Below are 23,210 nucleotides of genomic sequence, written 5' to 3' on the forward strand. Positions count from 1 at the left end.
ACTTCCTACCCTCTCCTTTCCTCATACTTTCTTCGCTTTTTTTCTTCTACTTTTGAGAGTCGTTTCCAAAGATGAAGTCGACAAGAAGAAGCAGTTTGTTACACAATTGCTGCGAGAGAGTTTTGGCATCGTTTTCATGTGGATGGAAATACAATGAGACTGTAAGGATAAAAAAATAAACAAAAACGAACACACGCACAGGATTTATGATATGTTTATTTTAACACGATGCCATAATTTGAATTATGAGGTGGAAATGTGTAGATATCATATTTATATATATATATATATATATATATATATATATATATATATATATGTATATATATATATATTCATATATATATTATATGCACATATATATATATATATATATATATAGTATATGTATATAGTACATATATATATATATATATATATATATATATATATATATATATATATATATATATATATATATATGTGTGTGTGTGTGTGTGTCGATGGCTGGGTGTAGCTGTGACTGTAGGCAGTCGTTTTTAGAGCATCATTTAGTGCTACAAAAACAGTTATAACTAAATACAACTTTATACCAAATATCAGTAATTATAAAAATGTTTTTGTATCATGAGGTAAAAAGTTCATAAGTAATGTATTTTTTTTGTATTTAGACAAATTCCTTACGTACAGGAAGAAGCTATTTCAAGTGAGCATCGGTATTGTAAATTCGCAACGCCAGTTTTAGTAGCCATAAATCAATCAAAGGGTTGAATTAATACAGGAGTTATGGAACGCATAATGGCGCACAGTTCTTGTATTGATTTTCATACGATAATTAACTTTGTTTTTTCATCTGTCGAAGGTTTCGTTACGAAATGAAGTTACAAAAGATATTGCCATATTCTTCCTCTTCTAAGAATACTTATTACCGAGCGCCAGTGCCTTCATAGAAAACGTTATCTTTGGTCACAGTATTGGAGGGGAGACTAACCTAGATATTTTCTTCCGCGATGGGCCTCCTTTATACCAGTGGTTCTTAACCTTTTTATTACCACCCTTCTCTAAGAGTTGGTCCTTTCCTCCAAGCCCCCCTCCCAGATTTAAAGGAAAATGAAAAAAAAGAGAAGGTGTGTTTTTATTCTTTTGGGAATGAATTAGTGAGATACTTGACACTGCTTCTTCAAGACTCTTGTTAAGAGTCTTGAAGAACCAATGTCAAGTATTCTCTTGTTAAGAGAATAACGAATATAATTAGAGAATTTTTAATTTTGCCTAGGCCTCGCGTCCCCCCTGGAAATTGCTTGGCCCCCCCCCTCTCCAGGTTAAGAACCACTGCCTTAAACGTTTTTGGCTAGAAGCCAAGTTTTTTCTGATTATTATTTTATTCATGTTATTGTGTACCTTCCTGTTGTGTCATTTTTATTATCGAATGATGCTGTTTTATTTCAATTTATAATTTTTTGTAGGCTATAGTTAACAGGCCAACAATAAAGAAAAATAATTATTTTATTAGAAATATAAATTTTCTATATTTAGATTTGTGTAAATATATGATAATAAATACATACATGCTTGAAACTTTGAATTTTGTGGATTAGAATATATTTTGAGGCTTCAGCAATGTTTTTCTCGAATCAATCATTGCACAACTAGAGGAATAAAAACATTATTAATTACTTATATTTACTGTCGTTATATAATAAGGATTGCTTTTCATCTTATTGGCAAGCTTTGGAACCCTCTCCCTTCTTTTGTACTCTTTTATTTCTCTAATTTACTTTAAATTTCTCTGTCGAGCCTGGGCAACATTAGGGCGGTAGGTTGCCTGTCTGGTAAGGGATGCATTTAAGAAGTATAATTATATATTTATATATATATATATATATATATATATATATATATATATATATATATATATATATGTGTGTGTGTATATATATATGTGTGTGTGTGTATGTATTATATATGTATGTGTGTATATATATACTGTATATTTATGTGCATATATTTACATATATGTATATATACATATATAGTTATATATATAAACGTATTATATATACATATATATGTATATGTATATATATTATATACATATACATATATATATGTGTATATATATATATATATATATAATTTTAAAATAAATCTTAAAAAGAAGATGTACAAAGAAAGTACTGAATTTTTTTTCTTTCCGCGCTCCATACCCACTTAAAGAAAGTCAAGCACAGATCCTTCCTTCGAGTGCCATTTCAATTTGATTTGTTTCCTGGCCCTTGTGCTCTTCAGACCTTATTTGTTTGTCTCTCGGTAGGATTTCGTCTTCAATGGCCGGGTTTGATATCGACTTCTATTTTATTGTGCTTTTGGTCCGCTGGTACTCGGCGTTGAATTCGGGAAGGCAGTTTATTACGGGTCTCGGTTCCCGGGGATTTCTCGAAATCGATTCTTGGTCCCACTCGAGAGCGGAAGATTCTCTCTCTCTCTCTCTCTCTCTCTCTCTCTCTCTCTCTCTCTCTCTCTCTCTCTATATATATATATATATATATATATATATATATATATATATATATATATATATTATATATTCCCTCCCCATCACCTAAAGCTTTCCGATTATTCATGCCTCTCTCTCTCTCTCTCTCTCTCTCTCTCTCTCTCTCTCTCTCTCTCTCTCTCTCTCTCTCTCTCTCTCTCTCTCTCTCTCTCTATATATATATATATATATATATATATATATATATATATATATATATATATATATATATATATCAACCTCTCAACACACTGTTCACCCTCTCTCAACCTCTCAAGCATTCTCTCTCTCTCTCTCTCTCTCTCTCTCTCTCTCTCTCTCTCTCTCGCACAAATTGAAAGGGTGCAAACTCAAGGTTTGTTTACGAGGTAACAGGTGTCTAGGGTATGCCAGCGGCCGAAGAAGTCTCAGAGGCTGTTATGACAAGTGCCTCTGATACATACTCTAAATATACATATATATTTTGCGCAGCGGGAGTGGCGTCTTAGCTGAAATACTCGGAGAGGGTATTGGGCACAAGGTGTAAATTCGCTAAGAAATAGTAAATGTTTATAAAATTCATTATTATTATTATTATTATTATTATTATTATTATTATTATTATTATTATTATTATTATTATTAACGCCCACGTATTATGGAACAAGCTAAATTGCCTTTTGGTTGATAAACGTTTTGTGGATAGAAAACCATAATTAGGTATTATTATTATTATTATTATTATTATTATTATTATTATTATTAATTATTATTAGTTTTTTATTTTAGCATCGTTATTACTTAGGTCACAGAGCATTTACTTCGGAATACCAGGTAAACAAGAAGAAAGATGAAAAATATATTAATTCATACCGCTGGGTTAAAACAAAGTTTTTGCTGTTTACCTTTTCAAAAAGTAGCAGTTTTTGTCTGTAAAAAAGTTCTAAAAGACAAAATGGTCATTAAGCATTATATCTTAGTTTAACCAGACCACTGAGCATTAACAGCCTTCCGAAGGATTAGATTTATTTTTACCAGAACCAATTGGTTAAAGAAACGGGAAGAAGCTTAGTGTGGAATCCGAACCACATTATAGAGAAATGAATTTCTATCACCAGAAACAAATTCCTCTTGTTCTTCACTGGCCGCTCGGGTTAAAAACAAATGGTTTGCTGTTTAGCGTGGAACATTTTCATTTGTTGAACAGCATCCAATATGCAGTAAATGTGCCACACTGTTGAACTCATGGAACGGGTTGGTACTGACACCGCTGGTGCGTTCGATTCTCCGACCGTCCAATTTAAAAATTAGTTTCTGGTGAAGAAAAATAGTTCTTAATACGGTCAAATCTAGGTGACCTGGTTTTTAACGTAAAACCTCATCGGCGTCCAGCTGTAAATGTACCACTCACTGTTAAGGTATGCTTACTTTTGAAGTCCCAGTCCAGTGGTGTTTCATTCCTCACACCTTTGGACTGTGGAACAATATCCCTGAGGGTGCTGTGCAATTGGAAGCTGTAAAGTTAAGTGAAGTTACAATGCATTACTTCCCTAAAACAGCTCAATTTGTATTTTAATCATTCATTTGATATCTTTGTCTATTTCTTTTTTAGTGTGTTAATTTAATTGTTTCTTTGTTGAATAACTGATCTCAGCTTTCTGTATTTCCTATTAGCTTCTGTTACTGCTTTTCGAATGAACACCATATTCTTCGGAAGCTTGAATTTAAATTCAATGGCCCCTGTACGCTTGTTCCGAATGAATAAAGGTTCATCTTTTGAATAATAATAATAATAATAATAATAATAATAATAATAATAATAATAATAATAAAGTACATACGATACATTTTTATGTCTTTACTGAGTTTTGGACAATTCCCAAAGTGTCTGTCCAGTCCAGTGGTTCTTAATATTTTTCAGTATATGCACCCCTTCCAAATCAGCAGTCAGTTCTCGCACCCCCTGAATTGCTGAAATAAAAAAAAAAATAAAATACAAAGTTGTTATAATGTGTGTTAATAACAAAACCACATATTTTTAATCTTTATTATTATTATTATTATTATTATTATTATTATTATTATTATTATTATTATTATTATTATTATTAATAAATTTTTTTCAGAAAAAATAACATGCGTGTATAAAAATATAGTTTACTTTAATTATACATACTGTAGTCACCCTTGCACCCCTTAGGAAAGGGCTTCTCACCCCCTTGGGGTGCGAGCACCCCTGGTTAAGAGCCACTGGTCTAGTCAAAGCAATCTCCCAAGGAAATCATTAATAGAAGCCACACTTCTCAATCATCCAGAAATGTTTGTTTGTGCGTGAAAATGTTTTGGTTCATTCTGCACCAGAATATCTCGACGGTGTTGTTGCCTCGTGTGTTTTTTGGATCCATAAATGTTTTGGGATCATTTCTTTAATGTTTGCGCAACAGTTTTCGTCGGAGTGATAGCAACAGATCAGTGAATATATATTTTTTTTCGGTTTTCTTGGGGCACTTACAAAGTTAGTGTTTAATTTCAGTATATTTATCCTGATTTATCATAGTTGCGATTTTGAGAGTATATTATATATATATATAATATTATATCCATATATATATATATATATATATATATATATATATATATATATATATATATATATATATATATATATAGAGAGAGAGAGAGAGAGAGAGAGAGAGAGAGAGAGAGTATATCCTTAAAACCACAACTACATGTTATGCATATATACAATTTACCTTAAGGAACATGGAATTCGGGTGGATTTATACCTAGTATTTAACTTTCCTTGTGGTTGCACACACATCTCTCTCTCTCTCTCTCTCTCTATCTCACTCTCTCTCTCTCTATATATATATATATATATATATATATATATATATATATATATATATATATATATATATATATATATATATTGATAGTAGAATGAAAGAAAATGTGATCCGCAGTTTCGGTAAACCAAGGAATGAAGGAAGCAGGATATTTACTGACAGTTTACAGGATGAAGACTAGTGACTATAGGGCAATATTTATGAAAATAATACATGTATGTTGAGGCCATTTGAAATTAGGAAGGTATAAATGTACGTTTCTTTTCATAAACAGATTTTCCATATAGATATAAAGATAAAAAAAAAAAAAATATTTTAGTCGTGAAACGACACTGGCAAAGCTGTTCAAATCAAGTTCGGTCTATGTGTGAGAGAGAGAGAGAGAGAGAGAGAGAGAGAGAGAGAGAGAGAGAGAGAGAGAGAGAGAGAGAGAGAGAGTTCACGGTCTCCTAATTAAAAGCTGGTTTATCTTACCAAGGAAGCGTAGAAAACTCAAAAGTTGGAAATGCAGACCACAGTAATTCTTTATTCTTCGATTATTTACTTTCATTGTTTCTTTATTTTTAAATATTTTATACTTTTTTATCATTTACATTTCAGAAAAAGATTTCATATTCATTTTGAGCAGCAACAGCAGCAAATAAAACAACTGCAGAGGGAGCTAGAAAAACAACAGCAGCAACAACAGCAGCAACAACAACAATAATAATAATAATAATAATAATAATAATAATAATAATAATAATAATAATAATAATAATAATAATAATAATAATAATAATATCATGAGTCACTAAATAGGCGAAGAATTGAGCAGGTTCTCGAAAGCTCTCGTTGGTATATATATTTTTAAATATATGTCTACATCTACACCATTGCAAATTTCTTCACCAACAACAACAACAACAACAATAATAATAATAATAATAATAAAAATAATAATAATAATAATAATAATAATAATAATAATAATAATAATAATAATATTTCTCTCATATTATTTTCAGTGGCCTCCAGCATTCAGGAACAGTCTATGGACTCGCGACTGACCGTAGAACTCGTAATATATTTTTTTCTTCTCTCTTTCCAGGTCCTGGAATGGATGCCATGGATGAAGACGCGATCCGACCACCTGTAAGTATGGTTCCTGTACACAGGAAAGCTAAAGATGTTCAATAATATTAAAATGTCACTTGCTTCAACTCCCGCCGTAAATGGCTGCTTGTTCTTCTGTCGAAGTGTTGGCGAATGCACGGCAAAAGCATATAGGTCTTTTAGTGAGATACATCAGTGTATATATATATATATATATATATATATATATATATATATATATATATATATATATATATATATATATATATATATATATATATATATTTCACTAACAGGACCTCATTAAAACTGGATGGTACCTAGCGGAAATATTTATATATCCAGTTTTAATGACGTCCTGTTAGTAATTGTATTAATGCACAGAACAATTGTGTAAGTGATAAATTTTATATATATACTGTGTGTATATATATATATATATATACATATATATATATATATACATATAAAATGTGTGTGTATTTTAATAATCAATTTATAATATATTTCTGCATCTGTGGAACGGATTGATTCACCCAAAGTTCTCTTAATATTATTTGAAGAATGAAACAAGCCGTGTCATTGTAAACATTTCGACAGAGTTCCTCTCGTCACTTATGCAGTGTTTATCCTCATTGTGTTTTTTTAACCTTCAGAGTTTCTCAACATGTTGTATATATGTCTTTCAACTTTATTTTTAATCGTTATTTTTGGTTTGTATATAACTCCTCTCTAATTTACAATGGTCATCTCTTCTGTAAGCGAGAACTGAAACTCAGGATGCATCTACGTAGGAATGCAATTGTAAATTAGTATTGCAGCTGTAAATAAGTACTGTAAATAGTATTGCAAACGTTGAAGATGGAGGATATTCCTGAATATTGGTTGTTAATGAAAGTCCTCCAGGATTGAGGTTATTGCAATAAGTAAGTTGCTTGATATCCGTTAGACCGAAACCGCTGTATCATATCAGCTACGTATTTTAATCATCATCATCATCATCTCTCTCTCTCTCTCTCTCTCTCTCTCTCTCTCTCTCTCTCTCTCTCTCTCTCTCTCTCAAACCACAACATCAGATCACGCACGTATTGAGCTAGTTTTCAATCATCTCTCTCTCTCTCTCTCTCTCTCTCTCTTCCACAGCATCAAATTAACCACATATTTTAACCAGTTCTCTCTCTCTCTCTCTCTCTCTCTCTCTCTCTCTCTCTCTCTCTCTCTCTCTCTCTCTCTCAAACCACCCTACCCAATCAACCATGTATTCTATCCACCGTTAAATAATCTCTCTCTCTCTCTCTCTCTCTCTCTCTCTCTCTCTCTCTCTCAACTCTCTCTCTCTCTCTCTCTCTCTCTCTGCAGAAAATCAACCACGTTTTCTCTCTCTCTCTCTCTCTCTCTCTCTCTCTCTCTCTCTCTCTCTCTCTCTCTCTCTCCCATCAAACCACCCCATCAGCCCTCTCTCTCTCTCTCTCTCTCTCTCTCTCTCTCTCTCTCTCTCTCTCTCTCTCTCTCTCTCTCTCTCTCTGTCCATGAGAAGAACAGAACCGGCGCTTCATGCATGGAGGCAAGCAGCATCCCATGCATGATTGCATCATTTAATAGTTTTGCGTTACGTATGATAATGAGCGAATAAAACATTCCGATTGATTACGCAAACAATGTACCCGGCTCTGGTTAATTTGCACAGCAAACAGTTCCAGAATTAACCTACATCGAGCGCGCATTGAAAACGCAAAAGGTTTCCACGGGATGTTTTGATCTGTTTTGGAATTTTTTGTTTTGATTTTTATTTCCATTATTGATATCGTTGTGTTCTCCTCTCAGGGTGAAATTGTCATTAAATTTATTGTTATAACGAAAATCATAAACCTCGATATAAGATATAATTGAATACAGTATTAAATACAAAACTAGTGCAAGTAGTTATTATAAAAATAACTTTTTAAAATATATTAAAATCCGTAAACCTCGATGTAATTTAATACAGTATTTAAATATAAAACTAGTGAAAATATGTATTATAAAAATAACTTTTTAAAATGTATTAAAATCCGTAAACCTCAATGCATTTTAATACAATATTAAATATATAAAACTAGTGAAAATAATTATTATAAAATAACTTTTTTTTAAATATATTAACTGTTCGGTTAATGTAGTTTTTAAAATACGTTAATTAACCATCTTAAAAATTTATTAGAACAGTTGAATGAAACCATTTATTGGTAATTTAGGCTAAGAATTTAAATGATTTTTCAGATTTCATTAAATGAAAACATTTTATTAAAAAATTAGCTGATTATTTGACCTGTACCGCTTCCAGGAAAATATAATTATGGTTTTTCTCGTGGGGTGCCTAAGGAACAAGTACTTGTGCCGGTACGAGGCCAGCTAACAAATAAATCACAGTTGTCGAAATGGACACTGTAACTGCTGAGTATTTTTGTTTTCTAGCTCAGAGCATAAACATGTAAGCAGTTATGTTACAAAGATGCATATAAGTTATCTTCTGAGTATTTTTTTTTATTTTGTTATTTCTCTGTGTGCCTTTACAGTTTATTTGTTCATGGAGTTTGATGCTAATTCTTTTGACAAGGTTTAAACAATTCTGATGTAAAAAAAGGAAAAAGTTAGCAAAGAGATCCAGTATTATCGCTCTCCAAATAAATATTTTGCGCTGCAATTTTTGTGTATTTAATTTATTGATATTTTCAATTTCAAATGATTCATGAAAATTTGCTCTGTATTTTTCTGCCTCGCAGTTTTCCAAATCCTTGTTTGTATTGTAAGCACTGTTTGAATATTTTCTCTGAAACAATCTTATTTTTTTATTATAACTCGCTTCCAATTTAGTTTCCATCTCCCGTGCAAAAGCTTCACATAAAATATATTTACCTTTGGCAATGTTTCCTTAATCCCTGCTTGTCACCTTCAAGCACCTGTTCCTGATCTGTTTCTAATGCAGGAGGTCTTTGCTTTTTCGATCGTAAGCGCCTACTACGATCCTTGCTCCCTGCGCTAAAGATATTTGAGTCAGTATTAGCTCGCTCAGTGGAAGTATTTTGGGCTATTGTAGCATTTGCTTACAAGAGTATTTTTTTAATCGTACAGTTTCGTCTTGTTTGTATAACTTTTCATCAGTTATGTATAAGAAAATATATGCTGGATCTCTGTGGTAACTCTTTGTTCCGCCTCCTTATTCTAAACCCCTCATTTATCAAAATTTATTTCGGTTCATTTGTCGGTGTTGTTCAAACCCCTTTTGCCAATGTGTCTCCTCATTTATAAATGTCAGTATTTTCTCTCTCTCTCTCTCTCTCTCTCTCTCTCTCTCTCTCTCTCTCTCTCTCTCTCAATCCATTGAAATTTGTACATGTTTGGTCTCGTAGTCCCAGTGATTGTTTATATGCTTCTTCTTCTTCCTCTTGTGTCTCTCCCACGTAGGCCCGACGTCCTGTGTCCATGCCTCCCCTTGATGAAGGAGACAGCAAAGTAAGTTGCGGCCTGAGATGAAAGTCCCGCGCTTGAACTTGCATTTTTTTTTGTGTTTGGTAGGATGGAGGATTGCTTGAACCTATAAGAACGTATCAGCTCATGGTATTCACACACATATATATACCGTATATATTTTATATAAATTTGTGTATGTATGTGTATATATATATATATATATATATATATATATATATATATATATATATATATATATATATATATATATATATATAATATAATATAATATAATATATATGTATGTATACATGTATGTATGTATATGCATCATTATACTTAAAAATTTGTTGGTTTTAAATGTCCTTGTGCATTGAACCTACATCGATAACTAAATACGAACGAAAGCTGTCATTTTAAAGAGTCGAATTTGTTTCGAACTGGCTTTGTCTTGATATCAAATTCAAAATCTTGTCCAGCGTAAGAAATTAGGTAGAACTAATGCAGCCTTTTATTTATATGTACACATTCCTGTTCATCTAGTTTGTATTTCCAAAAAATGTGCGTAATCTCATATTTTTCAGAATATTGTAAGAGAAAAAAATTGGTCCCAAAACCAGTTGTCATTCGGTGACAAAATTCACGAAAGACAAATTTCTGTAAACCAATTTATGGAAAGTCGAAATTTCAAAAGTTGATTTTTGTTAACGAAATATTAATTGTTTGAGAAGCAGTTGTGTTCGAACGCGGTCTTTCATCTCAGGCCTTGTACATTTTAGGTATAGTTTTGCCTTTACAGTTTAGAAATACCTCATATATAGAATTTCCGTTTCCTGTTTTCCAGGAAAACCTAACTTGGAATGTTCATGCAAGAGAAGATGTTTCCGATAAGTACATTTGTATGATATATATACATATACACATTATAAATGCATACATATTTATATAATATACATATGCATTATATATATATATATATATATATATATATATATATATATATATTATATAAATGTATATATATATATATATATCTATACACTATATATATATATATATATATATGATATATATATATATATATATATATATAAATATATATATATATATATATATATATATATATATATATATACCTAAATTTTTAGTTGATAATAAGTCCACCGTCCCGTTGGGACTGGTTAGTGTGTCAAAGTCTGATTCCTCGTCCAAATTAGAAACGGGACGGTGTTAAATTCTCTAAGATTTCTTAAAAGTATTTATCAGTGGTTGTCAGCTTTCAAATTATATATTTCTTGACCTGTTATGAATTAACAAGAAATAGCAGTTGTAGAAAGTTATTAACTGTTAAATTCTGTAGATTTTTAAACTCAGTATTTATCAGTGGTTGTAACTCAAGTTGTATATTTCTTGACCTAGTTAGAATTAACAGGGCAGTCATTAATTAAATTTTATTCACGCACATTCATGTAACGTTTAAGCTACAGAGAAAACGTTTTATATATCTCTGTATATATATATATATATATATATATATATATATATATATATATATATATATATATATATATATATAATATATAATTGTAAATGGAGGTTCTTGTAAGTAAATTGTGTAGATGTACAGAAGCCCACCAAAGTATCATAATAACTTTTATAGAGTCCAGGTCTTTAATATAGACAAATCGAGTTATAAATCTAGCACATAGATATATTTATTCCTTTGGAATGTCCTCTCCTGATCCCTTTCCAGAATTTACTCTTTATAGCTAAGTTTACTAAGCATTTTGTCTACATATCTTTGTTTCTTTTAAGTGACGCCTTTAGTCTCTTTTAGCTGTTATTTACTCTCTGTTGCCCTTTGCAGGAGAAACCCGCCATGAAGCTCCTGATGAGTTCGAAGGGCGTGCAGGACTTCCACCAGGTGCAGGAGCACTACCAGAACCTGATGAACCAGGCCCCTCCCAGTCCAGAGGTCAACAAGGTAATCACAGAGATCGCCAGTCCTTCAGGCAAAGGTCAGTGGTGGTTTCTTGAATCTGTCTTTCTGTCTGTGTGCCCGTCTGTCTTTAACCTTTTTTGTACCCTTATCAGATCCTTAAAAGAGTAATTTTCTCTAATCTCTCGTTACGTATCTGTCTGTCTGTCTTTGTACAGTATCTGTTTTTTCATAGGTTTTAAACCTTTTTGTACTCTTATCAGATCCTTAACAGAATATTTTTCTCTAATGTCTTGCTACCTTTCTTTCATATTTTGAATCTGTCTATCTTTTCACAGTTTTTGAACCTTTTTGTACCCTTATCAAATCCTTAACAGAATAATTTTCTCTAATCTCGTGTTACCTTTCAAATTTTGAATCTATCTGTCTTTTTCGTAGTCTTTGCACCTTTTTGTACCCTTATCAGATCCTTAACAGAATAATTTTCTCTAATGTCTTGTTACCTTTCTTTCAAATTTTGAATCTATCTATCTTTTCACAGTTTTTGAACCTTTTTTGTACCCTTATCAGATCCTTAACAGAATAATTTTCTCTAATGTCTTGTTACCTTTCTTTCAAATTTTGAATCTATCTGTCTTTTCGTAGTTTTTGAACCTTTTTGTACCCTTATCAAACCCTTAACAGAATAATTTTCTCTAATCTCTTGTTACCTTTCTTTCAAATTTTGAATCTATCTGTCTTTTCATAGGTTTTGAACCTTTTTGTACCCTTATCAAATCCTTAACAGAATAATTTTCTCTAATCTCTTGTTACCTTTCTTTCAAATTTTGAATCTATCTGTCTTTTCACAGTTTTTGAACCTTTTTTGTACCTTTATCAAATCCTTAAAAGAGTAATTTTTTCTAATCTCTCGTTACCTTTCTTTCAAATTTTGAATCTATCTGTCTTTTCACAGTTTTTGAACCTTTTTTGTACCCTTATCAGATCCTTAACAGAATAATTTTCTCTAATCTCTTGTTACCTTTCTTTCAAATTTTGAATCTATCTGTCTTTTCACAGTTTTTGAACCTTTTTGTACCTTTATCAAATCCTTAAAAGAGTAATTTTCTCTAATCTCTCGTTACCTTTCTTTCAAATTTTGAATCTATCTGTCTTTTCACAGTTTTTGGACCTTTTTTGCACCCTTATCAGATCCTTAACAGAATAATTTTCTCTAATCTCTCGTTACCTTTCTTTCAAATTTTGAATCTATCTGTCTTTTCACAGTTTTTGAACCTTTTTTGTACCCTTATCAAATCCTTAACAGAATAATTTTCTCTAATCTCGGCTTATCTTTCGTCTCAAGACCTTGTTCCTCTTGAAAGGACCCTTATCAGATTTCAGAATAATTAAACTATTCTTTCAAATTTTGAACATTTTGAACCTAGTTCTTTGAAGTCCAGTATTTTCTTGATGGGTTAGCTTACTGCTGATCTGTTTTTTCTTAGTCTTGAATTTTTTTCAGATCCTTAACAGAGTAAAATCCTAATTTTAAGGGTTTAAGAATATGTTGAATCAGTGCAGAGTCTCCTCAGAATAAACTAATCTGTTGTTACCTTTCTCAAATTTTGAATCTATTGATTATTAGGTTTTAACCTTTTTCTTTTTGTCTCAGGTCTTATTCTTTTTTTAAAGTTTAAAGTTCTGTATTTTTGTAGTTTTGATAAACATTTTCAAATATAAAAAAATTTTTCTCTAATTACTTTCGTCTCAAGACCTTGTTCTCTTAGAAAGGACCCTGAGTTCTAAGTTTTTTCACATTTCGACAAGGTAGTCTGCATTTTATTGATAATTTAACTTGTATCTCTTTCCCAGATTTTTTTTTTTAGCTAAGAAAATCCATTTTACTTTTAATATTTGAATCAGTGCAGAGTGCTCCTCCTATGATTTGTTATAAAATAATAGTTGATTTATTTTTCCTCTTTTTAAAATAATTTTGTAATTTATTTTCCTTTTTTTTCAAGAATGCAAAATTCAATACGGCATTGGTTCTTGAGTAATTGACTTCTAAGTCTTTTGAAAATCTAATTATTTATCAGAAGTCTGGTTTGTTACAAAAGTAATTTGGTGACATACAGTATATGTTATTTAAGAGCTATAACAATTAATGATAATCCAAAAATGCCTATTACCTGGATTGCTTAGGAGCTGAGTTCACAAGTTCTTACATGAATATCTAATTCTTCACATAAAACCAATTTTATTGTCAAGTTCTTTTTAGTGTATCAGACCATATGTTTTATTCTTGTGAGCTTTATTCGTAACAGCTAGACCCACATTGAACATGACCTTGGTGCCTCAAGAGCTGAGTTCTAAGTTGTTTTTTTTTTTTTTTATGAAACCTAGTTCCTTTTCAAAAGCTTTAGTTGTTGTACTGTTGTGACCCGCTGGTCCTTGTGATTTGTTCCAAAGAGATATACCAATTTCAGACAAATAAAAATAATACCTTAAGTAATACCTTGGTTCCTCAGGAACTTAGCTCTTGAGGTCTTCCATGAAAATCTGATTCTTTTTCAAAACAAAGTTTATTGAAAAGCATTTCTTTTTTGAATTGTTAGACCTTGTGTTTTATTCTAAACAGTTGCATTTGTCAGAACCATGGTTTGTTGTCAGTTTTTATTCTAGATTTATTAGACCATATTTTTACTTTTAAGAGTTTTATTAGTGCGACTTTCATTCATAAGAGCCAGATCCATCTCTCAGAGGCAAACAAAACCCTGACCACGACCTTGGTTCCCTCAGGGGCCGAGCTCTTAGGTTCTTCCATGACAGTTTAATTCTTTGTTGTCAGTTTTATTCTTGATTTATTAGACCACATTTTTATTTTGAAGAAATTTATTCGCAAGGCTTGTATTCACAAGAGCCAGACCCACTTCTCAGAGGCAAACAAAACCCTGACCACGACCTTGGTTCCCTCAGGAGCCGAGCTCTTCGCCAAGCGCAAGAAGAGGATGGACAAATTCATCGTCGACGAGACGACCGTACAGAAATCACAGCAGACTTCGATCACGCAACAGTCTTCCGTTTCCTCCTCCTCCACCTCCTCCTCCTTCAGCAGCCTCAGCGCCAGCAGCAGCCTCAGCAGCACCAGCCAAAATGTAAGCAGCAAAACTCTGAGCACCAAGAAACAGGCCGAAGTGGAGAGAGACAAAGAGCAGGACAGGATCATGGTAGGTACTACGGTTTGGGTAAGGCGTGTGTCCCAGGGCCAAAGTTTCCTCTGGCTGACTTGAGTGGGAGTGGGGGAGGGAGAGTGACTGCTGAATGGTGTGTGTTTTTCTGTTTTGGGTTCTTTTGGTGAGTTTTTTCTTTTTCATTATTTAATTTCCTGTGAAGATTTAATTTTCTAGATATGATGAAGCTGAAAAATAACTTATTAGAATACACTGAATTTCATAAGTAAGCCTAGCTGGTAAATTGAACCAGCATGTTGATAGTAATTTGCTAATATAATCTTATCATTCTCACTTTTGATAACAAAAAATTTCAAAAAGAAATTGCGTCAATTGTATATTACAAGAGAGAAAAAAAGCAATCTTGTGAATGGTCAGGAGAATTTCATGTGTCTAGATTTGTAGCGTGTAAATACTTTAAAAGAGAGAGAGAGAGAGAGAGAGAGAGAGAGAGAGAGAGAGAGAGAGAGAGTATCCTCAATCAAAGAGATGGAAGCACGCATGCGCCTCAGTCAGCCGAGGTAAAACTTTGGCATTCACACATGCAGGAAGAGTTCCTCAAGAACAGGAGTGCCAGCATCGTCATGGTAAAGTCCCCCTGGAACGCTGCCCTTGAGACAGGTTGTGCTGCCGATGCCTTTGAAGATAAGAGAACGAGATTCCAGGTACATAGACACACATACACACACCCAAGTTACATGCACGTCTCCTCCTCCTCCTCCTCCTCCTCCAAAGCCTATGCTGCTACTGAGCCCAAAGACACTAACGTGAGCTGTGACTGCGTCGTTAGCAGCCTGAACAGCAGCAAGCGCAACACAAACGGACAGATTGTTATTGTACATAATATGGCGTTTGACCACAGCATCTTGGTGCTTTGTCGTCTTGCCTGCTCAGTGTTCACTAAAAACTGTTGGCTCCATGTCCCCTCTGACTCATGATAAACAGCATTTTAATTCAGTTTCTCTTATCTTTGCTTGGTTGATACTTGCAGTAAGTAGTAAGTCTAGTCTCAGCGCCCTCAGAGTAGGTAGGTTCTTGTGCCACTGTTGTGCTTTTTTAGGAATAAGAAACCAACACTTTTAGAAGTATGAAGGTATTTATGTGTGTACGGAATATATTCTACATATGATTTTTATAATTACGTCCATAAAAAACTGCCCTTTCCCCCGTTACAGGCCAAAACGAACGTGACCACAGCAAACGACAAGCCCAAGGTAATGGGTGTCGTAGATAGATTTAGTTCAATAGGAGAGCGTTTTTTTATCTTAGGCTAACAAGCTTAGAGTAAGCTTTGAAGAGGGCTAACATTTTGGCTTGATATATATCATATATATGAGTAATCAGCATAGAGTAAGCTTTGAAGAGGGCTAACGTTTGGCTTTAGATATATATATAAAAGAGTAATTCTGTTCTAAAGAAGAATTATTACATATACATATAAGTCAAAAAGACCAATGTTACGTGGCTGTTATGTAAGTCACCAAATTAATTAGGCTTGAGAATATTTTCTCAAGCGGAAATACTGTTTGTAGCCGTTCATACTTAAAGTTATTCCAGCTTCTTTGTAATAAATTGAATATTTTAACCTTCCTTGAGGGGGGTTTCAGGATTCAAAATGGAATATACTTACATCACCTGGCGCATGCGCCCTGAGTTTAAAGTGGTGAAATTGAATCACCTGTTAGTTATGAGATAAATTGTAAGAATTAAGAAATAATAAAATAAGATTATGGGTAAATTTTATACCAAGTAAAGGACGAGAAGTTTGAACGTACAAATTTTTAATCATAAAGAGGTATTTTTTTATTTGGTAGCTTATACAAAAATGACCCTATTGGGGAATAGTTATTAAAGGATTTTGTTGTACTTCAGATTTGGGGATTTTGAGGAAAAATGATAATAAATTCTCTTCTTTTGTAGCTTTCGAAACTGACTGGAAAAACTGAACAAGTTCTGCTAAAATGAAGAATAATGTAATCTTAGTATTTTTCTGAGAATTACTTGGTATTATTTTCATGAGAATTAGCTGTATGCAAAAACATAACTCATGTGATTTCGTGAGTCATGCATTGGTCCAAGACAGACACTTATATGCATATGTTGATGCATTAATACTTTTAAATTACCGGGAAAGCATTTCTCTTAAAGTTATATATAAGGAATAATAAATATGATAAAAAGTAAGTTGGCAATAACTGGTAAACATTTTAAAAAGACTAAATTTTAAGCTAATCTGATACCAGAATAGATAAATTAGGTAGATGGTGTAGTATTATTTAAGTGCCATAAATAAACTTGGAGCAATTTTACTAAGCTTCATGCGACTAACTGGTGTAAAGACTTTAATATTCTTTGCTGAGATATAACTCGTAATATATATATATATATATATATATATATATATATATATATATATATATATATATTTATATATATATATATATATATATAAAATTTATATATATGTGTATATGTATATATATGTTTTGATATATATGCACGTAATATGCAAACCTTAAGAATTATCTCTTGTTTATTAAACACAAATATCAGTGCTTTCATGCGCATTGCAAGTCTCAAAGAGGAGAGGAAAAACTGGAAAATATTGTAAATAATATATATTTTTATGTGGTGTTCCAATCCTCCACACGATTACTTTCATTCCAGTCGAAATGTAACTTGTGGGGGTTAATTTCTCCTTCTTTTCCATAATGTTGTTACTGGAAAAAAATAACTTGGGTGTATGTCCATATGAACATACACGTGTATATATACTCGTATATAATACATATATATATGTATACTGGTATATATATAATATATATATTTTTATATATATGTATGTATATATATACATATATATGTATATATATGTATACTGGTATATATATATAATATATATATTTTTATATATATGTATGTATATATATACATATATATGTATATATATGTATACATATATATATATATACATATATATATATATATATATATATATATATATATATATATATATATATATATATATATATATATATATATATATATATATATATATATATATATATATATATATATATACATAAACATATGAATCAAAACTGTGCATATATAACCGTTAACAGAAAATGGCGCAAAAGCAGAAATGCCACTTAATGATATACTTAATAGGGCTGAAATAAATTTACGCATATTTTAAAATATATTATCCTAATATTCTATGTCTTTTTAAATTTTTTTTATATTCCTCCCCCCAAAAAAACCTTCCCTCTCCACCTGAATTTCTAATTTGGTTTTTATTTTTATCCTTCCCGAATTATCCAAGCCATAAACCAATCTTGTAAAACCAATTTTATAATGGAATAAGAGCTGACTCGATGCTTTTGGACAATATATTATTTCTACTTAATGGTAGGCTATATTTTGATTGCGTAGTGATAATTTATCTTTTAATGTCGTGTAGATCATTGAGAAACATCAGTTACAGATTCTGCCTAAAACAACCTTTTTTTTTTATGATGTTTCAGTCAAAGTGTTGTGTAACTCGTAACATTTTTCATTATTCGTATGTAGCGTTTCAATTAGCTTGTAATTAATGAACGCGGAATGTTTTTGTTTAATTGTGCGAATTTCCTATAATATAAACCAGTGGTTCTCAAATTTTGTGGTATCGTTACCCCCGGGGGCGGTGGTGTGATAGATCACCGTGACCCCTACCCCAGATTCAGTTATGTGAAGTTATAATATAAAGGAAAGAAAAATATTGGAATTCTTAATTTCTGAAGCATTTTATACGTAAGAAATTAATTTGACTTTTACTCAAGTCTTAAGAAATAAAGAATTTAGATTCTAGACATTATTCCTTTGACAAAAAATTAAAATTAAAGCATTATTCCTTTTATTACAAATTGGAACTGCCTCGTTACCCCCCAGAAACGGCTTCATTACCCCCACGGGGGTTAATTACCCCCAATTTGAGAACCACTGGTATAAGCAATACGGGCTTTATATTCTCTGAAACTCGGAATATTGGAAGAAAAGAAAGACTGAAAACTTCATTTAAGATGAGGACAGTTGTATTTGAGGAGTTTCAGATTTAGCCTTCAACATAAAATGATCAATTCCTGGCACTTGTCTTTTAATTCGATAGCAGTACTTTTTGTTGAAATTCATTTTCATTATATTTATTCTCACGTAATAATTGAGAGTTGTGCATTTATTAGAAAGACTTTTGGTTCAGTGAATAAAACTCACTTTTGTATACTATGGAATGTGAAATTTTTTCTGCTGTAAATCCAATGCTTACTTGAAAGTCATATGATTGTGATGTAAATATATCTGAAGAATAATCTCAAGAATCTCGTGATATTTTCTCATTCCTAACTTCAACTCTAGAGGGGAATAAGAATGTATCATACGTTGTGAAATCAGTGACACATCTGTCATAGTCGTACATTCATACGAACGATTTGCTGTCAGTTCGTACCTACATTCCGAATGATCTCGTTATTAAGGCGAATGACGTTTTTGCGCAACATGAGATAATACGCTTACAACATAAAAAAAAAAAGCTATGTAAATTGACTACATTAATGCTGCACTGCATAACAGAAATTAACATCAATAACCCAGGCGGATAAGCTAATTATTGCTGCACGCTGGTGGAAGTCAAAAAGTATTCACAAACAAAACGAATGGAAATCAGTGGCGATTGTTCGATGGAAATGAAGCCAAGTTTTGTTTTGAATACTTGTCTCTGTGTTTCTTGTTTGCGTAGTTAGAGTGGAAGAAAAATGTGGCATGTACGCATTTATTATGTTTATTTGTTTAATACTTGGCGTTGTCATTAATTTTATATCAGTAGAAGTGGTAACTAACAATGATGATTTGACCAAAATGTAAAATTTGGGTCATAACTTCTATACAGGTTCAGTACATTCGAGGGACTATAGATATGCAGTTCCTTTATTTAATCAACAGCTAATTATTTCCCACATATATTATTTTCCTCAGTTTCCGCATTTCGGATAATCAGTCTGCCTAAATTTGCTTAAGTTTATGGATAGAAAATTCATTGAAATTTAATAGTTCTGTGTAGCTCTGAGAGTGTGCTTAGAAAATGCAAATAAGACAGCAAGACGTAACTTCAGAATTAATTTACAGCAAAGGGAAAAGATATGTATATATATTTTTTATGATAAAGCTTCTCAGAGGAAAGTCTGAAGAATTTTATATCTTATTTTATGACTATGAACATGTATAAAATTGCCCCAGCTTTTAATTTTTTATGATCAAAGCTATTCAGAGAGGAGGCGGAAGAATTTTATATCTTTTTTTATTTAGATACGTATCAAAGCTTTTAATTTTTATAATCAAAGCTATTCAGAGAGGAGGCGGAAGAATTTTATATATTTTTATAACTAAACATATTTATATCTTTTAATTTTTATTCTATTCAGAGAGGCGGAAGAATTTTATATATTTTTTTCTATAGATACGTATAAAATTGCCTCAACTTTTAATTTTTTTATAATCAAAGCTATTCAGAGAGGAGGCGGAAGAATTTTATATATTTTTTATAACTAAACATATATATAAAATTACCTCAGCTTTTAATTTTTTATAATCAAAGCTATTCAGAGAGGAGGCGGAAGAATTTTATATATTTTTTTATAACTATAGATATGTATAAAATTGCCTCAGCTTTTAATTTTTTTATAATCAAAGCTATTCAGAGAGGAGGCGGAAGAATTTTATATATTTTTTATAACTAAACATATATATAAAATTACCTCAGCTTTTAATTTTTTATAATCAAAGCTATTCAGAGAGGAGGCGGAAGATATATTTTTTTATAACTAAAGATATGTATAAAATTGCCTCAGCTTTTAATTTTTTTATAATCAAAGCTATTAGGCGGAAGAATTTTATATATTTTTTATAACTAAACATATATATAAAATTACCTCGGCTTTAATTTTTATAATCAAAGCTATTCAGAGAGGAGTCGGAAGAATTTTATATATTTTTTTTAACTATAGATATGTATAAAATTGCCTCAGCTTTTAATTTTTATAATCAAAGCTATTCAGAGAGGAAGCGGAAGAATTTTATATATTTTTATAACTAAACATATATATAAAATTACCTCAGCTTTAATTTTTATAATCAAAGCTATTCAGAGAGGAAGAAGAATTTTATATATTTTTTATAACTAAAGATATGTATAAAATTGCCTCAGCTTTAATTTTTATAATAAAAACTATTCAGAGAGAAGACGGAAGAATTTTATATCTTTTTTATATATAGATATGTATAAAATTGCCTCAGCTTTTAATTTTTTTGTAATGAAAGCTATTCAGAGAGAAAGCGGAAGAATTTTATATCTTTTTTATAACAATAGATATGTATAAAATTGCCTCAGCTTTTAATTTTTTATAATCAAAACTATTCAGAGAGAAGGCGGAAGAATTTTATATCTTTTTTATAACTATAGATATGTATAAAATTGCCTCAGCTTTTAATTTTTTTTATAATCAAAACCATTCAGAGAGAAGGCGGAAGAATTTTATACCTTTTTTTTATAACCATGAACTTGTATAAAATTGCCCCAGCTCGCTGAGACGCTGTGCGGGAGAGCGGAAACGAAAGCCTCCTCCGTACCCCGTTGGATGGAAGTGCCCAGGGCTGCCCCGGTAAGTGAACGGGCACGCGACTGACGAGGGTTCCTACCCAAAAGGTTGACGGACGGACGGACTGACGATGATGATGATGATGAACGTTGGCCTTTGTAGGGTCAAGTTAACGTACTGGTCATGACTGTCCTTAGATAAATAAAGATTTTTACACTTCGTTTGTAATTTTGGTAATTTTTTTTTCGAAATAAGTATTCATGATGATTTTTTTTAAAGTATATAAGTTCTTTCGTACTTTTTTTGTAATTTTATTTTTGATAAATCTATAAACAGATTTTTCCAATTTATTTCTTCCGTAATTATGGTAAATTTTTTTTTTCGAAATCGGTATTCATACTGATTTTTCAAAGTCAGGTCTTTCGTAATTATGGGGATTTTCTTTTTTTCGAAATCAATAAACAGATTTTCCAGATAATTTCGTTTGTAATTTTGGTAATTTTTTTCCGAAATCAGTATTCATAAAGGTTTATCCAAGTCAGTTCTTTCGTAATTATGGTAATTTTTCCGAAATCAATATTCATAATGGTTTATTCAAGTAATTTATTTTTTAATTTTGGTAATTTTTTTTTGTAAATCAGCATTCAATATGATTTTTCAAAGTAATTTCTTTCGTAATTTTTTCGATATCAGTATTCATAATAATTTTTCCAAGACAGCTCTTTCTAATTATGGTATTTTTTTTTTTATATCGAAATCAATATTTATGTTTTTTGAATAACTGACAAATTTTTCTTATGGTCGAATTAACAATAAACCAAGAATTTTGTCAGAATTAGGTTCCTGCAAGGACTATATTACCAAGTCACGAATTTTGTCAGAATTTACTAGTTAACATTGACAGAAAATTCTTCCTTCATCTTGAGTGTCTTGCCAGAAATGTTTTGTCAAAATCATGTCCTTTTCATGAACTGGTTGAGAATAAACGATGACTATTAAAGTCCTTACATGATATAGATAACGTTAGAGTACCAACAATGTCTCATCAGAAATATGTCATTATGACTGTCATGTGATTTTTACTCAGAACCTAGATCCCTTAATCACCTCGGAAGCCCTGAAACGGTTTGCAAAAAGTTCAGTCTTGTCACGATTCAGTGTGATGATGTGACGATACTTTGATTTAGCTGCAGTTAAATCCATTACTCCACTTTTTTTTGTCACTGTTAAGTTACAACGACTATAGAAAAGGTCGAATTTGAGTTCTAGTTATCAAGATTCATGATTCATGTTCAATTGCAGTTTCCTAAAATGTTAGCTATAGGTGGTGACTGTCATTGAATAGTTTCTGTTAAACAGAATTTATTGTAATTATTCTCTAGGCGTGGACAGGCCATCGTTAAACTGTCATTATTGGTTCTTCTACATTATGTTTATTATTAACTTTGCTATTGGGTTCTGATCATTCTTTAATCATTGATAACTGTAACATGAACATTTTCCACTAACAGTCCTTGTGAATTTGGAAGGTCTGTTCAA

The 23,210-nt window shown here is 31.4% G+C and overlaps 1 protein-coding gene across 20 annotated transcripts in view; it reads left to right on the forward strand.

The window, feature by feature from the left end:
* LOC136827014 (uncharacterized) overlaps positions 1 to 23,210 on the forward strand; it is a 235,454-nt gene that overhangs the window by 204,318 nt on the left and 7,926 nt on the right. For 6 of the 20 annotated variants that reach the window (XM_067084677.1, XM_067084696.1, XM_067084678.1 and 3 more), the window contains 6 exons: positions 6,434 to 6,477; positions 9,883 to 9,930; positions 11,756 to 11,906; positions 14,786 to 15,036; positions 15,588 to 15,704; positions 21,654 to 21,734. In XM_067084677.1, coding sequence (XP_066940778.1) covers positions 6,434 to 6,477; positions 9,883 to 9,930; positions 11,756 to 11,906; positions 14,786 to 15,036; positions 15,588 to 15,704; positions 21,654 to 21,734 — 692 coding nt within the window. Of the gene's footprint in view, positions 1 to 6,433; positions 6,478 to 9,882; positions 9,931 to 11,755; positions 11,907 to 14,785; positions 15,037 to 15,587; positions 15,705 to 16,214; positions 16,254 to 21,653; positions 21,735 to 23,210 lie in introns of all 20 variants that reach the window. The other 14 variants (XM_067084679.1, XM_067084680.1, XM_067084690.1 and 11 more) reach the window with 7 other exon arrangements.

Source organism: Macrobrachium rosenbergii, chromosome 41 (assembly GCF_040412425.1).
Source record: "Macrobrachium rosenbergii isolate ZJJX-2024 chromosome 41, ASM4041242v1, whole genome shotgun sequence".
Classification (NCBI taxonomy): domain Eukaryota; kingdom Metazoa; phylum Arthropoda; class Malacostraca; order Decapoda; family Palaemonidae; genus Macrobrachium; species Macrobrachium rosenbergii.